At 37.2% G+C, this 22,102-nt stretch overlaps 1 protein-coding gene across 4 annotated transcripts in view; it reads left to right on the top strand.

Annotated features, from left to right (window-relative positions):
- STXBP4 (syntaxin binding protein 4) overlaps positions 1-22,102 on the top strand; it is a 192,663-nt gene that overhangs the window by 1,639 nt on the left and 168,922 nt on the right. For 2 of the 4 annotated variants that reach the window (XM_057535727.1, XM_007177289.3), the window contains exons 2-4: positions 16,849-16,925; positions 17,405-17,532; positions 21,370-21,502. In XM_057535727.1, coding sequence (XP_057391710.1) covers positions 17,486-17,532; positions 21,370-21,502 — 180 coding nt within the window. In that variant the 5' untranslated portion in view covers positions 16,849-16,925; positions 17,405-17,485. The remainder of the gene's footprint in view (positions 1-16,848; positions 16,926-17,404; positions 17,533-21,369; positions 21,503-22,102) is intronic. The other 2 variants (XM_057535726.1, XM_007177290.3) reach the window with 2 other exon arrangements.

Below are 22,102 nucleotides of genomic sequence, written 5' to 3'. Positions count from 1 at the left end.
TCACCTTGAGAGAGTAACTGATTAACTGTGGTCACAGGGCCAGAAAATTAGAAACCAAAAAGAAAAAGGAAAAAAAAAGTATCTTCTGACTTTTCTACTTTTTTTTTTTTTTTTTGGTGTGTAGTTTCTGCTTTATAACAAAGTGAATCAGTTATACATATACATATGTCCCCATATCTCTTCCCTCTTGCGTCTCCCTCCCTCTCACCCTCCCTATTCCACCCTTCTAGCTGGTCACAAAGCACTGAGCTGATCTCCCTGTGCTGTGCGACTGCTTCCCACTAGCTAGCTATTTTACATTTGGTAGTGTATATATGTCAATGTATACACTACCACTCTCTCACTTTGTCCCAGCTTACCCTTCCCCCTCCCCATGTCCTCATGACTTTTCTACTTTGACATGAAAATTTCAAGATTCTGTGAGTCTACAGACTTATTCCTGTGTTATGAGAATGTTTGAAAATTTTTTTCATCTGTATCTACCTTAGTTCTTATACCAGATTGTCATTTCTTTCAGGACAAGACCTGTCATATTTTAAATTCCTTACAGCATAAACTCAAACCCCGTGCAAACATTAATGTCACTGAAACCAACAAAACATTCCCTTTGACCATTCTTTTTTTCCAGGCAACCCTTCCATGTAGCAAGAGGTAGCAGCATAAATATGTCAATAATAGTGTCTTTGTTTTGTACTTTTATTTTGTTGTGTAATTGCAAATGAAATTACTCTTTTCCAAGGTACAGTAATCTTGATAGCAATTGAGCAGTGTTGGCTGCAGTTCTTGTGAGTCTGAGTGTGCTTGTGATGTTGCATAAATCATTATGGTAACTAATGCTAAGTAATGGGTTCTACCATGAATGGAATGAGAGCACCTCAGGCAAGGCTAGTACAACCCTGTCCTGCAAGTAGAGGTGTTGATTACAAACTTAAAACACCTGGGGCTGGACTGATGTTTCAGACTCAGCATCTTTTATTTGTAATATCATTTTTAGCAGTAAATAATTGAACCTTGTGAACCCTTTCTAGTTAGCTATGATCATGTTCAATTTTACATAGTAGGTAAAATACATTGTTATTTTTCATACAAACTATTTTGGAGGATGGAGGTGAGTGAAATGGGAGAAGGTGGGAAAAGAAGGAAAAATGGGAAAAAAAACCTGATAGTCACAATGTTTTCTCATCTGATTATTGGTTTTCAGGCTTTCTGACTTAAGGATTATAAAGACGTATTGTTTTTAAAATTTGGTTTGTGGGAGTTCCCTGGTGGTCCGGTGGTTAGGACTCAGTGCTTCCACTGCAGGTGGCATGGGTTCTATCCCCGATCTTGGAACTAAAATCTTGCAAGCCGCACGGCGTGGCCAAAAATAAAAAAAAATTTGGTTTATAATTACATTTTTTAGTATTTTTAATGCATAAGTTAAGGACATTGCAATGTAAATCTTAATATGTTAGCCACTGAGCTGTATTTCCTAGCTGGCTGCCTAATAAAGCCATTTAGATCCATTTGGCAATTTGAAGTACCTAACAATTATTCCAATAGTACTAACAACTGTTTATTTAGTAGGTATTTATTGCAGTACTTTCCTTCTACCTAAAAGAGGAAGAGTAATACATTTGAGTAAATGGTAAGAACAAATGAATTGTAGTTTGCCTGAGAATAGACCGGATAATCACTGTTTTCCAATTAGTACACAATAATGGCATGAAATTGCCGCAGTAAGTCTTGATATCCTAGTTTTTTTATTTCCTGGCAGCTTCCTTTATTTTTTTTTGAAATAAAAACAAAAAAGTAATTGTTTATATTAAATTATCATCATGTAGAATCCACTTTAAAAATGTGGAAATATTTGCAGATTTAATTTTTATTGGAGTATAGTTGATTTACAATGTTGTGTTAGTTTCAGGTATACAGCAAAGTGAATGCGTTATACATACACATATACATATATCCACTCTTTTTTTGATTCTTTTCCCATATAGCCTGGCAGCTTCCTTTAAACCACATGTTTGAGAGGCTACTCCATTTAAAAGATCTTGAATAAGTTTATGTGATTGACAGATAAGGTGAAATGAAAACAAATTATTCATCAGTAGAAGGCATTTATTTTTTTCAAGTAACATTTATCAAGTTCAGGGCCAGCTTCATTGGTATGTGACCTATGCAGTCAGTCACACAGGCCTTGCTCACTTAGTTGGACCCTGTACTTGGTTTAATGCTCTGCTGTCACTTTCTTGAAATTGTTAATAATTTTTTTTTAACAAGGGGCTTCGCATTTTCATTTTGTACTGCCCCCTTCCCCCAATTGATTATATCCCAAATGAACTGACTGACATTCTGACATAATTCAGGCTAGGGTATAGTCAGCCTACCTAGAATAAGCAGAAGTTAAAGGTAAGAGATAAGGCAAAAGGCAAATTCAGATCTCCTGAGAACAGTCAGGTTGTACAAAATAAGATCAAGCAAAAATTCCTATTTCTTACATGACGCCTAAGACTCTAAGTACTCTAGACCCTGCCTACTTCTCTAACTTCATCTCCTCTCTCTCCCCATTCATCATGCTCCAGTCACACTTTTTTTGTTGGGTAAACATCCCAAATTTTTTGCTGCCTTGAGACGTTCTCTGCCTGGAATACTTGGTCCCTCAGTTTTTTCTCCTGGCTGACCTATTATTTGGATCTTAGATGGAACTCTAGTACCCAATCTAAATTAGCTCTCCTTTGTCCAGTCGCATATGATCATATCACCTTTCAGTATCTGAAATCTAGTTTATGTTGTTTCCATTTTTGTTATTTTTCTCCCAGCGCTAGCATGTAGATGCCTTAAAAGCATAGGCCTTGGGTTTTTTGGCATAATATCATAAGCATTTAGCACAGTGCATGCACATGATTGTACTGAGCCAGTGATTGGCAAGCAGAGGGCAGTCAGGTAGTCTAAGGAAACTTGTGAGAGCAGTGAGCTGTTGGTCTGATGAAGATCTCCTTTCAAGAAGCCCAGGACTCCTTCTTTGAAGCAGTTTTCTGTTGTTTCCCACTGGGTTGGGCTGTGGGTTACAAGCAGATGCTATTCATCCACCTCGAAGACAAATGAGTAGCATTCCTGACCTGCTTAGATTCTTGAAAATCTAAGAAAAAAATGTACCACCAGGGGGAATATTGCCTTTGGGTACAGAATCAAGGAGATAGTAAAATAACCCTTTGACCGATTTTTTATATCTTGATTTCCTGAAACTTTCATGCCATTTTAAAAGATCAGTTAAAGTCTAGCCCAGAGAAGGGAGTCATTCCTGATTTTTGCCGATGTTCTTAAACAACCCTAGGATTATATAAATAGCTAATGCTGTCTTGAAGAATTTCTGCTGTCATAAGGTGTACAAGTTGTCACAGTTCCTAAACATTGTTATTTTCTTATATGTGTGTTTCTTCAAGTATAATACTGAATCTATAGGTCTAACTTTACAATAAGCGATATTGACATTTTTAATATTAGTTCCAGTGAATTTATAAATAGGAGGCATTTCTAATTTGTCAGTCACAGAATCCAGACAGATAACTTATTGGGTAGGCCTCCTTCTCCCTTAAAATGACCTTAATGTAAAATTTCACTGTTTCCTAAGAAAAAGCCTCCTTGATCTCCTTTTTTTTTTCTTTTTTTTTTTCCCTTTCTAATGACATAAGCATAAGCTGTCACACTCAGTAATGAACTAAAGATCCCCAGTCACTTGATTGAAATAACCTGGTGAGTCTTCAAAGACATTTAGATGTATATGACTCGATAGCTTCTGACAAAGCACCTTTCTCATATGCTTTTTAAGATGATGATGATGATGATGATGATGATGGAGGAGGTGGAAGAGGAGGGAGAGGGGAGAGACTGTTTGGGTTTAGTATTGAGCCAATAAATCTCTCCTCCACTGTTACAACACCTGTCCTTTGTCTCTTCTGTTTACCTTTTCACTTTAGAGAAACAACTAAAAGACATTAGAGTTCCTTGGCAACATAGCTTGTTAAGAACTTTGAAGTAGATATAAAAGTACTTTGTCAAGGGAGGATGAGAATTAGGTTCTTGCTTATAAAGCTCTTATGAGTCTGTTCTAGAGTTATTATTTTCATCTTTGTAATGATAACTCAGTAAGTCTTCTAATTAATTAATTGTAAGCTGTATGTGTATATGTGTTGAAGTGTTAAATAAGATGCGCTTAGATATAAACGAACATATTGCAGTTACACAATTTTCAACTAAAATCTAATATATGAATTGGGCCTGTTTTTCCTTAAACTAGTTTACTAGAAACACTAAAAAATAAAGACATTAAATCATGTGATAGAATTTGGGGTGAAAGAGATTGTTTTCGAGAAGATTTTACTAAGCTTTCCAAAAACAGTTTTTATCCTTTACAAAATAATAGGTGTTTTAAAAGGCATTAAGTTAATAGAAAAAATATCAAAATGCCTAGGAATTAAATAAATAAGAAATGTGCAAGACCCATATGAAGACACTTTAAAACACTGCAGAAGGTCACAAAAGAATACTTGAACAAAAGGAAAGATATACCAAGTACTGTGACAGGAAAAATCAAAAAGATAGATACCAGTGCTTCCTCAATCAATTTGTAAATTTAATGTGATTCCCAACAATTAGCTTTTTTTTTTTTTAAAAAAAAAAAACAAGAAGATTTAGATGTTAATGTGTAAAAATAACCAAAAATAACCAGGAAAACTTGGCTGAAACTTGGCTGAAAAAGAGCAGTGAGCATTGTCCTTACCAGATATGAAAACATATTATAAAGCTTCTATCATTAAAATAAAATAGTGTTGGTACATGAATACATAGAATAACAAATGGGCCAGAATAAAAAAGTACAGTAGTAGACCCAAGTACTTATGAGATCTGGTGTATGATGAAGGTTGCATCTCTAATCACATTTAATAAATGTGATTGAGACAACTGAGTGATCTTCTTGGGGAAGAAAATAAGAGTTGGATCTATACCTTATACTGTAGGTGGATTCCAAATGGATCAAAGATTTTAGAATGAAACTGTAAGAAAATATGAGAGTTCTTTGTAACTTTGTGGAGTGGGCAAGGACTTTCATTTGACTTAAACCAAAAATCATAAAAGAAAAGATAAATTTAGCCACAAACTTTTGCATAACCAAAAAAAAAAAATCTAAGAACAAAAGGAGGAAGATATACTTGCAATTCTTAGTGCAGACAGAGGAATAATCTCCCTAGGATTTAAGAACTAGAAACTAGACAGTAAAAAGCTAACAATGAATAGGAAAATTGGCAAAAGATAGGAAAACACAGTTCACATAAAAGGTTCTGAAAGCCTAAAAAAAAATGCTCAGCCTCACTCAGACTACATTAAGATACCATTTTCATCAATATGACTGTCAAAATCCAAGTAATATAGTATACCATGTTGGTGAGGATTTGGAATACCAGGCACTATTATTGATGGAGGCACTATTATTAATGGAATGGTAAATAGTACAGCCCTGATGGAGAGCAGTTTGGCATTTTCTGTCAAAATAGCAAGTGTGTATAAACTCTGATTTTTGTAAATTTATCTTACAGATAGATTTGTACATGTGTAATGTGACCTATATATAAAGATTTCATTATTGCAATAGCAAAAAAATTGAAACAATTTAAATATCTATCAATAAGGGAATAAATAAATATGGTCCATCCATAAAATGGAATACTATACAGCTGTGAAAATAAATTAGTATGCTATGTAAAAATATGAAAAGAATTCCAAGTTATATATTAAGTTAAAGAAAAAAAGAAACAGGTTGCACAGTAGTGTATATAGTATGCAGGACTACCACACACTCCAGAGTACCTGTTCACATCAGAGTCTGTATGACCCATACCCTCTGGATTGTACAGTGTACAACCTGAACAGCTGGGTGCTTTGTGCCTGATTGCAGCTACTTTCTGCATCAAAAAAATGCCAAGGAATCAGAATATTTATTTATATTTGTTTATTTGTATGTAAAAGAACTAAAAGGATTCACAAGAAACTAAAAGAGTGGGTACCTAAGTGTGAAAATGGTGTGGAGCTGGATAGGACAGAGATATACATCCATAATATATAACCACATTGGAATGTATTAACTATTATTTAAATTTTAAAAATATAATGTTTCATATGGCATTATTATAGTTTAATCAAGTTAACACTTACCATCATTTCTGTCAGATGTTTTTATCCCTTTCCCTTTTATATTCTCTATTTTTGGTCTGGTAAAAAGAACTAGTTTAGAAAATACTGAATGTTGTGTCTCTGAGAATATAAATTATTAAGTCTGTTATTCAGACATCATGTGCATGATAGGCAGATTTTTATCTGATGAGATTTTTAATTGTATGGAATGAAAACTTCTAATGCAATCATAAGAGAGTTGTGTATCAAAGTAAAGCTCTAATTTAAGTTTTCCAGAATAAAGTCAGCTTATAAAACAAGATATTTTCCCCCAGTGTTCCACTGTCTCTGTTTTTGCTGACCTAACCTTTTCCCCCTATGAGTCAGCAACCTAGAAAAACAAAATATTTTCCTTGAATGATCGTATTTTTAGTAAAAGAATAGAATATTTTCTTTGTGTCATTCATTAATACTGTGAAGTTGGGGAGTTGGGGTGGATGTGTAACATTACTAGAACCCCTATCGATTGAGGGCCTTGCTCGCTTGTATAAAGGAAGGAGTAGGAAACAAGTAAAGGAGAGGGAAGGAAAAGGCATTTTATGATTTTTAAGGATATGACAATGGATACCTTGTTCATGTGGAGAGAAAAGAAAAGCCTGATGTTTGGATGGATAAGATTAAACCCATTTCATTATTGTAAAGAACTTTAATCAGTAGTATCATCTTCATAGAGACTTCCCTGGCGGTCCAGTGGTTAAGTCTCCATGCTTCCACTGCAGGGGGCACGGGTTCAATCCCTGGTTGGGGCACTAAGATCCTGTATGCTGTGTGACACAGCCAAAAAAAAAAAAAAATAGTATCATCTTCATAGAAGAGAGACAGCATATTACTACATTAATTAACACTCTCTTATCCTACTTTGTTGGAGGATGACATTTTTCCACATAAATTAATTTTCCAGCATCCTGTAGCAGAAAAAGCTTGTGTTTCAAACCAGGCAGAACTGGATTCAAATTCTACTTTTTAACTGTTTAGCACTGTGGCCATGGACAAGTCACATAGCTTCTCCATTAACTGATTTTCTCATGTGTAAAATGAGTTAATATTACCTGCCTTTTGGGGCTCCTCTGAGGATAAAATCCTCTAGTATGATGCCTGGCTGTGTTGCTGTTTCATGACGACTCCTCCATTCTGGGTTAGGTGGCCTTCCTCCATGCCCCCAGCACCCTGTGAATACCACTGTCAGAGCACTTAGCACCCTCCTGATGTCTGTTTATTTGACTGTCTCTGGGGATAGACTCTTTTCTTTTTATCTCACCTCCAGCATTTAGGACAATGACAGGTATGTTAGGTGAATGAAATAGTTTAAAAACTGAAATTTCATTTTAATAGTTTAAAGTAGAAAAAAAATTAAATGACACTGTATGGAATCTATTATAGAATTTAACAATGACACATCCATTATACTTGGATATGTTCCATGACCTGGGGACCCAGCACCCAGTTAAGACAAATCACTACTGCATGGGGATCTTACTCACTTTGGTAACACTGTGAAGACAGCCCAATTTTTTACATCTCCCTTAATCCTCAGGGCAACCCTTTTAGCTAGGTGTTATTATTCCTACCTTAATATGAAGAGATGCCAGGAGGTTAGGTAACTATTCTAAGGCTGTATGGCTAGCATATAGCGGTATTGCCATTTGAACTCAGCTTTTTTTTACTTAATTCTAATGCATTTTCCATGATATTAAATAAGATAAATACATTTGAAATACTTAGCACAGTGTGTGACACATGGTGCCAATAGATGGTAGTTACTATTATTATTGTTATATCAAAACTTCCTCACTGAAGGTTTGGGAATCTGCTCCATTCTGCTATATTATTAAAGCAGTCTATAATGAACTTATAAAAACTTACTTTTAGAATTGAACTGTCTTCCACGGCTGCATTAGTCTTGTGGACCACTGCAGCAGCTCTTGACTCTGAGTTATTACTCTGTCAAGCCCTAGGATTGTAAGCTCTTCCCTCAAGTTTCCCCTCCTTCCCTCATGGGGTACTGAGTAACCTTCTTGCTTCCTGGCCATCGGACTTTTGCTGCTGACAGTGCTTGGTGGCTTCATTTCCCTGCTACTGTTGATCTGTGTGCTCCCACTGTTTCTGTTGCTTGCTACCACAGGGGCTGTGAAAGTTGAAGCAGGTTTTTTTTTTTTTTTTTAACATCTTCATTGGAGTATAATAGCTTTACAGTGGTGTGTTAGTTTCTGCTTTATAACAAAGTGAATCAGTTATACATATACATATATCCCCGTATCTCCTCCCTCTTGCGTCTCCCTCCCTCCCACCCTCCCTATCCCACACCTCTAGGTGGTCACAAAGCACAGAGCTGATCTCCCTGTGCTATGCGGCTGCTTCCCACTAGCTATCTATTTTACATTTGGTAGTGTATATATGTCCATGCCACTCTCGCACCCTGTCATATCTCACCCCTCCCCCTACCCATATCCTCAAGTCCACTCTCTAGTAGGTCTGTGTCTTTATTCCCGTCTTGCCACTAGGTTCTTCATGACCTTCTTTTTTCTTAGATTCCATATATATGTGTTAGCATACTGTATTTGTTTTTATCTTTCTGACTTACTTCACTCTGTATGACAGACTCTAACTCCATCCACCTCACTACAAATCCCTCCATTTCATTTCTTTTTATAGCTGAGTAATATTCCATTGTATATATGTGCCACGTCTTCTTTATCCGTTCATTCGATGATGGACACTTAGGTTGCTTCCATGTCCTGGCTATTGTAAATAGAGCTGCAATGAACATTTTGGTACATGACTCTTTTTGAATTATGGTTTTCTCAGAGTATATGCCCAGTAGTGGGATTGCTGGGTCGTATGGTAGTTCTATTTTTAGTTTTTTAAGGAACCTCCATACTGTTCTCCATAGTGGCTGTATCAATTTACATTTCCACCAACAGTGCAAGAGGGTTCCCTTTTCTCCACACCCTCTCCAGCATTTATTGTTTCTAGATTTTTTGATGATGGCCATTCTGATCGGTGTGAGATGATATCTCATTGTAGTTTTGATTTGCATTTCTCTAATGATTAATGATGTTGAGCATTCTTTCATGTGTCTGTTGGCAGTCTGTATATCTTCTTTGGAGAAATGTCTCTTTAGGTCTTCTGCCCATTTTTGGATTGAGTTTTTTTTGTTTTTTTGTTATTGAGCTGCATGAGCTGCTTGTAAATCTTGGAGATTAATCCTTTGTCAGTTGCTTCATTTGCAAATATTTTCTCCCATTCTGAGGGTTGTCTTTTGGTCTTGTTTATGGTTTCCTTTGCTGTGCAAAAGCTTTTAAGTTTCATTAGGTCCCATTTTTTTATTTGTGTTTTTATTTCCATTTCTCTAGGAGCTGGGTCAAAAAGGATCTTGCTGTGATTTATGTCACAGAGTGTTCTGCCTATGTTTTCCTCTAAGAGTTTGATAGTGTCTGGCCTTACACTTAGGTCTTTAATCCATTTTGAGTTTATTTTTGAGTATGGTGTCAGGGAGTGTTCTAATTTCATACTTTTACATGTACCTGTCCAATTTTCCCAGCACCACTTACTGAAGAGGCTGTCTTTTCTCCACTGTATATGCTTGCCTCCTTTATCAAATATAAGGTGAGTATAGGTGCGTGGGTTTATCTCTGGGCTTTCTATCCTGTTCTATTGATCTATATTTCTGTTTTTGTGCCAGTACCAAACTGTCTTGATTACTGTAGCTTTGTAATATAGTCTGAAGTCAGGGAGCCTGATTCCTCCAGCTCCATTTTTTGTTCTCAAGATTGCTTTGGCTATTCGGGGTCTTTTGTGTTTCCATACAAGTTGTGAAATTGTTTGTTCTAGTTCTGTGAAAAATGCCAGTGGTAGTTTGATAGGGATTGCATTGAATCTGTAGATTGCTTTGGGTAGTAGAGTCATTTTCACAATGTTGATTCTTCCAATCCAAGAACATTGTATATCTCTCCATCTATTTTTATCATCTTTAATTTCTTTCATCAGTGTCCTATAATTTTCTGCATACAGGTCTTTTGTCTCCTTAGGTAGGTTTATTCCTAGATATTTTATTCTTTTTGTTGCAATGGTAAACGGGAGTGTTTTCTAAATTTCACTTTCAGATTTTTCATCATTAGTATATAGGAATGCAAGAGATTTCTGTGCATTAATTTTGTATCCTGCTACTTTACCAAATTCATTGATTAGCTCTAGTAGTTTTCTGGTAGCATCTTCAGGATTCTCTATGTATAGCATCATGTCATCTGCAAACAATGACAGCTTTACTTCTTGTTTTCTGATTTGGATTCCTTTTGGTTCTTTTTCTTCTCTGATTGCTGTGGATAACACTTCCAAAACTATGTTGAATAATAGTGGTGAGAGTGGGCAACCTTGTCTTGTTCCTGATCTTAGTGGAAATGGTTTCAGTTTTGCACCATTGAGGACAATGTTGGCTGTGGGTTTTTCATATATGGCCTTTATTATGTTGAGGAAAGTTCCCTCTATGCCTACTTTCTGCAGGGCTTTTATCATAAATGGGTGTTGAATTTTGTCGAAAGCTTTCTCTGCATCTATTGAGATGATCATATGGGTTTTCTCCTTCAATTTGTTAATATGATGTATCACGTTGATTGATTTGCATATATTGAAGAATCCTTGCATTCCTAGGATAAACCCCACTTGATCATGGTGTATGATCCTTTTAATGTGCTGTTGGATTCTGTTTGCTAGTATTTTGTTGAGGATTTTTACATCTATATTCATCAGTGATATTGGCCTGTAGTTTTCTTTCATTGTGACATCTTTGTCTGGTTTTGGTATCAGGGTGATGGTGGCCTCATAGAATGAGTTGGGGAGTGATCCTCCCTCTGCAATATTTTGGAAGAGTTTGAGAAGGATAGGTGTAAGCTCTTCTCTAAATGTTTGATAGAATTCGCCTGTGAAGCCATCTGGTCCTGGGCTTTTGTTTGTTGGAAGATTTTTAATCACAGTTTCAATTTCAGTGCTTGTGAATGGTCTGTTCATATTTTCTATTTCTTCCAGGTTCAGTCTCGGCAGGTTGTGCATTTCTAAGAATCTGTCCATTTCTTCCAGGTTGTCCATTTTATTGGCATAGAGTTGCTTGTAGTAATCTCTCATGATCGTTTGTATTTCTGCAGTGTCAGTGGTTACTTTTCCTTTTTCATTTCTAATTCTATTGATTTGAGTCTTCTCCCTTTTTTTCTTGATGAGTCTGGCTAATGGTTTATCAATTTTGTTTATCTTCTCAAAGAACCAGCTTTTAGTTTCATTGATTTTTGCTATTGTTTCCTTCATTTCTTTTTCATTTATTTCTGATCTGATCTTTATGATTTCTTTCCTTCTGCTAGCTTTGGGGGTTTTTTGTTCTTCTTTCTCTAATTGCTTTAGGTGCAAGGTTAGGTTGTTTCTTCGAGATGTTTCCTGTTTCTTGATGTAGGCTTGTATTGCTATAAACTTCCCTCTTAGAACTGCTTTTGCTGCATCCCATAGGTTTTGGGGCGTCGTGTCTCCGTTGTCATTTGTTTCTCGGTATTTTTTGATTTCTCCTTTGATTTCTTCAGTGATCACTTCGTTATTAAGTAGTGTATTGTGTAGCGTCGTGTCTCCGTTGTCATTTGTTTCTCGGTATTTTTTGATTTCTCCTTTGATTTCTTCAGTGATCACTTCGTTATTAAGTAGTGTATTGTGTAGCCTCCATGTGTTTGTATTTTTTACAGATCTTTTCCTGTAATTGATATCTAGTCTCATAGCGTTGTGGTCGGAAAAGATACTTGATGCTATTTCAATTTTCTTAAATTTACCAAGGCTTGATTTGTGACCCAAGATATGATCTATCCTAGAGAATGTTCCATGAGCACTTGAGAAAAATGTGTATTCTGTTGTTTTTGGGTGGAATGTCCTATAAATATCAATTAAGTCCATCTTGTTTAATGTATCATTTAAAGCTTGTGTTTCCTTATTTATTTTCATTTTAGATGATCTGTCCATTGGTGAAAGTGGGGTGTTAAAGTCCCCTACTATGATTGTGTTACTGTCGATTTCCCCTTTTATGGCTGTTAGTATTTGCCTTATGTATTGAGGTGCTCCTATGTTGGGTGCATAAATATTTACAATTGTTATACCTTCCTCTTGGATCGATCCCTTGATCGTTATATAGTGTCCTTCTTTGTCTCTTTTAATAGTCTTTATTTTAAAGTCTATTTTGTCTGATATGAGAATTGCTACTCCAGCTTTCTTTTGATTTCCATTTGCATGGAATATCTTTTTCCATCCCCTCACTTTCAGTCTGTATGTCTCCCTAGGTCTGAAGTGGGTCTCTTGTAGACAGCATATATATGGGTCTTGTTTTTGTATCCATTCATCCAGTCTGTGTCTTTTGGTGGGAGCATTTAATCCATTTACATTTAAGGTAATTATCGATATGTATGTTCCTATTCCCATTTTCTTAAATGTTTTGGGTTTGTTATTGTAGGTGTTTTCCTTCTCTTGTGTTTCTTGCCTAGAGAAGGTCCTTTAGCATTTATTGTAAAGCTGGTTTGGTGGTGCTGAATTCTCTTAGCTTTTGCTTGTCTGTAAAGGTTTTAATTTCTCCATTAAATCTGAATGATATCCTTGCTGAGTAGAGTAATCTTGGTTGTAGATTTTTCTCTTTCATCACTTTAAGTATGTTCTGCCACTCCCTTCTGGCTTGCAGGGTTTCTGCTGAAAGATCAGCTGTTAACCTTATGGGGATTCCCTCGTGTGTTATTTGTTGCCTTTCCCTTGCTGCTTTTAATATGTTTTCTTTATATTTAATTTTTGATAGTTTGATTAATATGTGTCTTGGCATGTTTCTCCTTGTATTTATCCTGTATGGGACTCTCTGTGCTTCCAGGACTTGATTAACTATTTCCTTTCCCATATTGAGGAATTTTTCAACTATAATCTCTTCAAATATTTTCTCAGTCCCTTTCTTTTTCTCTTCTTCTTCTGAGACCCCTATAATTCGAATGTTGGTGCGTTTAATGTTGTCCCAGAGGTCTCTGAGACTGTCCTCAGTTCTTTTCATTCTTTTTTCTTTATTCTGCTCTGCAGTAGTTATTTCCACTATTTTATCTTCCAGGTCACTTATCCGTTCTTCTGCCTCAGTTATTCTGCTATTGATCCCTTCTAGAGTATTTTTAATTTCATTTATTGTGTTTTTCATCGTTGCTTGGTTCCTCTTTAGTTCTTCTAGGTCCTTGTTAAATGTTTCTTGCATTTTGTCTATTCTATTTCCAAGATTTTGGACCATCTTTACTATCATTATTCTGAATTCTTTTTCAGGTAGCCTGCCTATATCCTCTTCATTTGTTACGTCTGGTGTGTTTTTACCTTGCTCCTTCATCTGCTGTGTGTTTTTCTGTCTTCTCATTTTGCTTATCTTACTGTGTTTGAGGTCTCCTTTTCACAGGCTGCAGGTTCGTTTTTCCTGTTGTTTTTGGTATCTGTCCCCAGTGGCTAAGGTTGGTTCAGTGGGTTATGTACGCTTCTTGGTGGAGGGGACTAGTGCCTGTGTTCTGGTGGATGAGGCTGGATCTTGTCTTTCTGGTGGGCACGTCCACGTCTGGTGGTGTGTTTTGGGGTGTCTGTGGCCTTATTATGAATTTAGGCAGCCTCTCTGCTAATGGATGGGGCTGTGTTCCTGTCTTGCTAGTTGTTTGGTATAGGGTGTCCAGCACTGTAGCTTGCTGGTCGTTGAGTGAAGCTGGGTCTTGATGTTGAGGTTGAGATCTCTCAGAGATTTTCGCCATTTGGTATTACGTGGCACTGGGCAGTCTCTTGTGTACCAGTGTCCTGAGGTTGGGCCTCCCACCTCAGAGGCACAGCCCTGATGCCTGGCTGGAGCACCAAGAGCCTTTCATCCACACGGCTCAGAATAAAAGGGAGAAAAAAATAGAAAGAAAGAAAGAAAGAAAGAGGATAAAATAAAATAAAATAAAATATAATAAAATAGTAAGATAAAATAAAATAAAGCTATTAAAATAAAAAATAAAAGAATTATTAAGAAAAAATTTATTAAGAAAAAATATTTTTTAATTTTTTAAAATAAAAAATAAGAAAAAAATTATTAAGAAAAAAAAATTTTTAAGTAAGGAAAAAAACAAAATAAAACAGACAGACTGAACCCTAGGACAAATGGTAGAAGCAAAGGTATACAGACAAAATCTCACCCAGAAGCATACACATACACACTCACAAAAAGAGGAAAAGGGGAAAAAATAATATATCCTGCTCCCAAAGTCCACCTCCTCAATTTGGGATGATCCGTTGTCTATTCAGGTATTCAACAGATGCAGGTACATCAAGTTGTTTGTGGAGCTTTAATCCGCTGCTTCTGAGGCTGCTGGGAGAAATTTCCCTTTCTCTTCTTTGTTCGTACAGCTCCCGGGGTTCAGCTTTGGATTTGGACACGCCTCTGTGTGTAGGTCGCCTGAGGACATCTGTTCTTTGCTCACACAGTACGGGGTTAAAGGAGCACCTGCTACGGGGGCTCTGGCTCACTCAGGCGGCGGGGAGGGAGGGGTACGGATGCGGGGCAAGCCTGCAGCGGCAGAGGCCAGCGTGACGTTGCAGCAGCCTGAGGCGCGCTGTGCGTTCTCCTGGGGAAGTTGTCCCTGGATCACGGGACCCTGGCAGTGGCGGGCTGCACAGGCTCCCGGGAGGGGTGGTGTGGATAGTGACCTGTGGTCGCCCACAGGCTTCTTGGTGGCGGCAGCAGCAGCCTTAGCATCTCATGCCCGTCTCTGGGGTCCGCACTGATAGCCACGGCTCGCGCCTGTCTCTGGAGCTCATTTAGGTGGCACTCTGAATCCCCTCTCCTTGCGTGCCACGAAACAAAAAGGCAAGAAAAAGTCTCTTGCCTGTTCGGCAGCTCTAGACCTTTTTCCGGACTCCCTCCCGGCTAGCTGTGGCGCACTAGCCCCCTTCAGGCTGTGTTCACGCTGCCAACCCCAGTCCTCTCCCTGGGATCCGATCTGCGAAGCCCAAGCCTCAGCTCCCAGCCCCGCCTACCCCGGAGGCTGAGCAGACAAGCCTCTCGGGCTGGTGAGTGCCGGTCAGCACCGATCCTCTGCGGGAATCTCTCCGCTTTGCCCTCCGCACCCCTGTGGCTGCGTTCTCCTCCGTGGCTCCGAAGCTTACCCCCTCTGCCACCCGGAGTCTCCGCCTGAGAAGGGGCTTCCTAGTGTGTGGAAACCTTTCCTCCTTCACAGCTCCCTCCCACTGGTGCAGGTCCCGTCCCTATTCTTTTGTCTCTGTTATTTCTTTTTTCTTTTGCCCTACCCAGGTACGTGGTTAGTTTCTTGCCTTTTGGGAGGTCTGACGTCTTCTGCCAGCGTTCAGTGGGTGTTCTGTAGGAGCAGTTCCACGTGTAGATGTATTTCTAATGTATTTGTGGGAAGGAAGGTGATCTCCGCGTCTTACTCTTCCGCCATTTTGCCCAGACATTGAAGCAGGTTTTTAACACCCAGACCAGTGATACAATTCTGTGTTAGTATCCCAGAAGTTTGTTGGCTCTTTCTTCAGAGTCCATTTAATTTATTGACAGAAGAATCTAGGCTTTCTCTCGCATAAGTAGTTGGAGAAGAGATGGGATAATCCCCTTGATTTTAGTTCTCCACCTCAGTTTCACTGTCCCTAGTACTTTGGGTTCCTGAGTCCCCAACCTCTCTGGGATTCTACAAGATATGTTCCTCAACATCTCTAGCTGTTTTATAGGCCAGAATTTTGCCATGAATCAGTTATGGTGTGCTGAGTTAGTGATTGCCCCTCAGCTTCTTAGAGGTATAACATGCCACCTCTGTTTACCCCAGTACACCGTACAAGTATTACCATTTTCTATATGTGTGCTCAAACTTAAAAGTGTTTACAAAGCCTTTCCCTAGCTTTCAGCTTCTTCAGGCCTCCTTTATCAATTATCACCCTACCATCTATTTTTTGTCTTCCAGAAATTTATTGAAACTTTTCATCTCATGGCTCTTCTTTCATTTTTTCTCTAACATTATGAGTTTATACTGTTTGTAACCCTTTACTTTTATATGAGTAGGCTCTTGGAGGAAAAGAAGATACATGCCAAGGTCAAGCTGCCATTTTTTACTGAAAATTGGATTTTTAAAAAAATTTAACTTTACTAGAGTATAATTGATTTATAACAAACAGCACATATTTATAATGAGACAGTTTGGTAAGTTTTGACATGTGTATCCATTTGTAAAACCATCACTACTACCTACTGTACCTTTGAAGAAACTGATGCTTGGAGAAGCCTAGAAGTTCAAATTGGAATCCAGGTCTGTCTGATGTCAAGTTCCATGCTGTGGGCTCTGAAGCCTGAGTTCTAGTTGGGAAAACAACCATTGACTATTTCTCATTTGTGTAGGGAAAGTACACAATCTCTCTGAATCTAGCTACTCATTTCTTTAATAAGAGGGCTGTGCTAAATGATCCTAAGGTGTTTTTCAACTTCAGGTTTCTATACTTTATTTATGTTTCTTATACAGAAGTGGTAAATCTGTTCAAATACAGTTTTTAAATTAAATGAAACTGCACTATTCTCTATAATTTTCACAGTGGAGCTATATGAGACATTAAAATAATATTTTTTTCTTTTTATAGGAAAGTATTTAAGAAGCTCATGGAGTAATATGAGTCAGAGTAATATAGGATCTGCAGGAAGTCCCTCAAGATAGTTGGTGAGACAGTAGGAATTTGTGTTTTCTTCAAAGTGTATTGTATAATTATTTTGCAGACATTCTGACTGTAAAATTCCTAGCCTTGTGCTCACAAGAGACATTTTCCTCAGTCTTTTATTATTATGTGGTTTTTAAGCTTAGTAACGGTGGAAGCTATAATAGTTACCTAAAGCTTAACTGTATTCTTCACTTCTGCTAGAAAATACAGATTTTTATATAGCTATAGATATTGATAATGATATAGATATAGTCCTATAGCTCTATCTAGCTTTCTATCTACAGAACTGCCTTTACATTTCTCAGATATTATCAGCAATGACTAAAATGCCATAGCCCAACATATATAAAATACATCTATCATCTATACACAGGCACATATTGTTTACATGCCAAGTATATGTAATGTTTTTATGCACAGTTAAAATCAAATTTGACTGTTCTAAGATATGACAGTTTATTTTCTACTTCTCCAATCTTAGGAAAAGAAGAATTTATAGACTCTTCGTCAAGATCTTCATTTATACAGCTGTTAAATCCAAGGCTACAGTGGTAGTGAAACCATGAATAAAAATACATCTGCCGTAGTATCATCCGGGCTACTTGAAAAGTAATTGCTAAATTAAATTTAATATGTTTGAACTATCATAGTTTAAAATATGTAGAATATTAATGAACATTTGGTGGAAAGTTTTATACAGCTACCTACCTGTGGTCTAAGATAGTGGTAATGAAAAGGTTGATCAGAGCTTTCTATGTAAATCAGAGTAAAGGACAAATTATGCATTCTCTTTTAGAATTATTTATATAGACTGCTTTTTAAAAATTTGATCTGATTTTTTGAATACCTAAAATATTTTATAATTCCAGTATAAAAATAACATAATGTTAAGATTAACATTTGCTGACTAACAAACCAGCTCAAAGTACCTTAAAACAAACAAGCATTTATTCTTCCTCATGATTCTGTGAGCAGTTCTTCTGGGCTGCACCAGATCACGTAGGGTGTCCTCATTGCCATGTCTGGGGCCTCATCTAGGAAGGCTGGATAGCTGAAGTCTCTTTCAACCTGGCCTCTCATCTTCCAGGCAGCTAGCTCAGGCTTTTTCACGTGGTGGCAGAATGGTTCCCAGCAACAAGCACAAGTGTTTTTCAAATGTCTGTTTTCCTCACATTTACTTATGCACCATTGGCTAAAGCAATTTAGATAACTAAGTCCAAATTCAAGGTCTAGAGTTACAGACTTTACTTTTTAATGGAAGGAGCGGTAAAGTCACATTCCTGGGGGCATGCAGACAGAGATGGGAAGAATTGGTGGCCATTTTGCAAACATGTAACACACATATAACAAGGTATATTTGGAGAAGTCCTGCTTTCAGTCTTGTCTTTCACTCTGTGCCCTCATTCCTCCTATAAATAGCCATCTTTATTCTTAGTTCTTTTTCAGTGTTTCTTTTTGCATAAGCAAATACATATCCATGTAAATATATATGCATGTTATATATATATGTGTGTATATAATTATATTTTTTCTCAAAGCTATTATTTATTCTGTATATAGTTCCACTGTATAGACATTCTTCTACTCTTGCTTACATAGTAAACAAGTGCACACCAGCACTTTGACTTGGGTTTGAAGATCTTCCCTGCAGAAGGGTGTCAGGTTAGTTAAACTCAGGGTATCTTTCTCTGATGCCTCCTCCTGGGAGCACTGGAAAGCTCCAGTCTCATAGGGATATAAGCCAGGCCCAGCTGTGTGGTAGGTGAAGAGCTCTGTCTACAGAGCTCCATGCATTGATGTTGAACAGTTTTACTCTGTGTGACAGCACAGAGTTTTATCCATCTACTTAGGGCAAAATCAGGTTCATGAGGAAGTAGCATATGACCAAGGCAAAATGTCCCAAAACACCCAGGATCCAGCTCCCAGGCTCCACTTGCCAGTGCATTCTTAACAAAAAGGTAGCATATTATATATAGTGTTTTGACCAGACTTTTTTTAAACTTAAAATTATATCCTGGTGATCACTTCATATCAATTTATAAAGATCTTCCTTGTACCTTGTTGTAACTGTATAGTATTCTGTTCTTAATATACCATAGTTTATTCATCCAATACCTTATTGATGGACATTTGAATTGTTTGCTATTTTTGGTGATCACAAATTATGCCAAATGATGAACCTAGTATACAAGTCATTTGTATTTCTTGCCAGAGTATCTTTGGGAAAGGTTCCTAGAAAGGGGATTGTTGGATCAGAAGGTAAAGTTAGAGACTATCAAATCCCCTCTTTAGGGGTTATGCCATTTTGCATTACCACCAACAATGTAAAAGAGTACCTCTTTCCTAAAGCCTTGTCTTATATTGTCAAAGTTCTGAATTTACGTTGATCTGATAGGTGAAAAGCAGTGTCTCTGCCTGGTTTTAACCTGTAATTCTCTTACTATGATTAAAGTTGAGCAGCAGAACTATTTTTAATAGCCAAAAAAATAAAAAGAAGTAATATAAATTCTTAACAATGAGGGAATTTTAAAGTAAGGTCCTAGCAAGTAAATACACTGCTGTGTTAATAATAGATACTCTGTGTTGGGATTAGAAAAGGAGGAATCCTTTACTGAAATAATAAATATGCTGGAGATCGTGTGTGTCCCCATTGAAGGAAATTGACATTTAGAGGGTTTAAGAGGTTATTGGAGGTGCTTAATGAGGACCTTTGTCCCCTTTCTTCTTCATCTTGCCCTTTTCTAGGCTTCACCCCTTTACGTCCTTGCAGTCTAAATCTCCTGTCAAGAATGGACTGAGGTTCTGGAATCTGACAATAGAACATTTTCTGCCTTTTTTTCCTAGCTAATTGACTATTACCCTAGTAACCCTAGATAGGCCCTCCAACCCTAGAGCTGAATTCAATATAATGCAACCCTAAAGGATGTGCTATATAAAGGGCAAAATATTCAAAAGCAGGGAGTTTTGTAATTTTTTTAAAATTTTAATTTCTTTCATTCTACTTTTTTATGATTTAATTTTTGAATACAAGTCTTCTTAAAGATATAGTCAGAACTTCTATGGCAGAAGTTAAGAAAATTTTTTTAAAGCTATAATCATATGTAAGGTATGGAGTAACTCTTTTTAAACAGCAGTTTCTCTGTTTTGGCACGTTTGAAGACAGCTGGAAGTCCTATATTCAAAAATGGCTTTAGTGCACCAGTGAAGTAGACCTTAGACCATACTTTGCCTCTGGAGTAAGACAGACTGCCCTCACATTGCTGTTCTCCAGTTTCGTAACCTTGGGCCACCAAGTTAACCTGCCCAGATTTGGGTTCTTTTAGAAAAATGAGGGTAATAATCTTAGGGATTTTATAAATATTAGTTGAACGGACTAATGTATGTATATTGCTTAGTACAACACCCACTGTACCATAAGTAAGCAGACAGCCCTAAGCTTCATTTCATGCTTTATTCAAGTTCTCTTGGACCAGTAAAAGTATCTGCTCTGACCACTGTTTAGAAACATAACTGAGGTGAAGGGGGGGAGAGTACCTTTTGCAGAATTCTTTTAACAGTTCCTTCTTTTCTAATGGCATCACTTTTATGTCTGGCAGAAATTGCAGCTGGAGCAAGTAATCTGTACCAGGAAAATACTCTTTCTAAATTAAAAAGATAAACTGCATTTGTTTTTTTTTTTTTGAGATTCAAATGAAGGTCATATTTATTTTGCTTTAAATGGCCAAAAACATGTCTTTTAAAGTCACTTACCTAATTCATTGAAGTATTTTGTTTTGGAATCCTTCAGTGTAGTCAAAAAAATCAGTTAAAACTAAGTCTCTTCAAGGCTTCCCTGGTGGCGCAGTGGTTGAGAATCTGCCTGCCAATGCAGGGGACACGGGTTCGAGCCCTGGTCTGGGAAGATCCCACATGCCGCGGAGCAACTGGGCCCGTGAGCCACAACTACTGAGCCTGCGCATCTGGAGCCTGTGCTCTGCAACAAGAGAGGCCGCGATAGTGAGAGGCCCGCGCACCACGATGAAGAGTGGCCCCCCGCTTGCCACAACTAGAGAAAGCCCTCACACAGAAACGAAGACCCAACACAGCCATAAATAAAATAAATGAATAAAAAAAACAAAACAAAACTGTCTCTTCAGTCACCTTTAATAAATCTTTAAAGTTGTTTAAATAATATTTTTAAAGTATTTTTCTTCTACTCCAAAGAAATAAGCATTATTGCAGTAATTTCTTCTACTGTTTGGCTGTTTTATAGAAAAATTAAAATTAGAGCTAAGAAAATTCATTTGATTGCTTTTGTATGATCATACTTTTTAAAATGTCATTGCTAGTGTGTACTTTGTATTCTGAGTTGTCTAGTTCTAAGAATTTGATTTAACAAACAGTTTAAAGAAAAAGTAGGTACCCATCTCTAGGCTAACCTGTGCATGCTACTTTACTTTATCTTAGGGATCCTGCCTTTCAGATGATTACAGTTACCAAGGAGACAGGCCTTGGTCTGAAGATCCTAGGAGGAATTAACCGGAATGAAGGTCCCTTGGTATATATTCAGGAAATCATTCCTGGAGGAGACTGTTATAAGGTAAAAATGAAAATAAAAATAACCCTTCACCTAAAAGACAAAACCACTAGTGATGAGGTGTGTTTTCCTATATCATCAGTAAATTTTTATTTTTATTTTTGTGATGGTGTATACATCTAGGAAGTAGAAAGAATTAACATTTTGACTAATAAGGCAGAGAAACATTTAAGCATGCATTAAGCTAAGGAAGAATAATCTCAAATTTTACTTTTTTTTTTAACTTTTTATTTTATATTGGTGTATAACCGATTAACAATGTTGTGATAGTTTCAGGTTCACAGCAAAGCAACTTAGCCCTACAAGTACATGTATCCATTCTCCCCCAGACTCCCCTCCCATCCAGGCTGCCACATAACATTGAGCAGAGTTCTCTGTGCTTTAAATATAGCAGTGTGTACATGTCAATCTCAAACCCCTTAACTATAACTTCCCTCCACCCTTCTCCCCTGTAACCATAAGTTCATTCTCTAAGTCTATGAGTCTGTTTCTGTTTTGTAAATATGTTCATTTGTATCATTTCTTTTTAGATTCTGCAAATAAGCAATATCATAAGATATTTCTCTTTCTCTTTCTGACTTACTTCACTCAGTATGACAATCT

This window comes from Balaenoptera acutorostrata, chromosome 20 (genome assembly GCF_949987535.1).
Source record: "Balaenoptera acutorostrata chromosome 20, mBalAcu1.1, whole genome shotgun sequence".
In the NCBI taxonomy this organism is placed as follows: Eukaryota; Metazoa; Chordata; class Mammalia; order Artiodactyla; family Balaenopteridae; genus Balaenoptera; species Balaenoptera acutorostrata.
The sequence above is the reverse complement of the archived record's forward strand: the minus strand, read 5'-3'. Positions and strand labels throughout refer to the sequence as shown.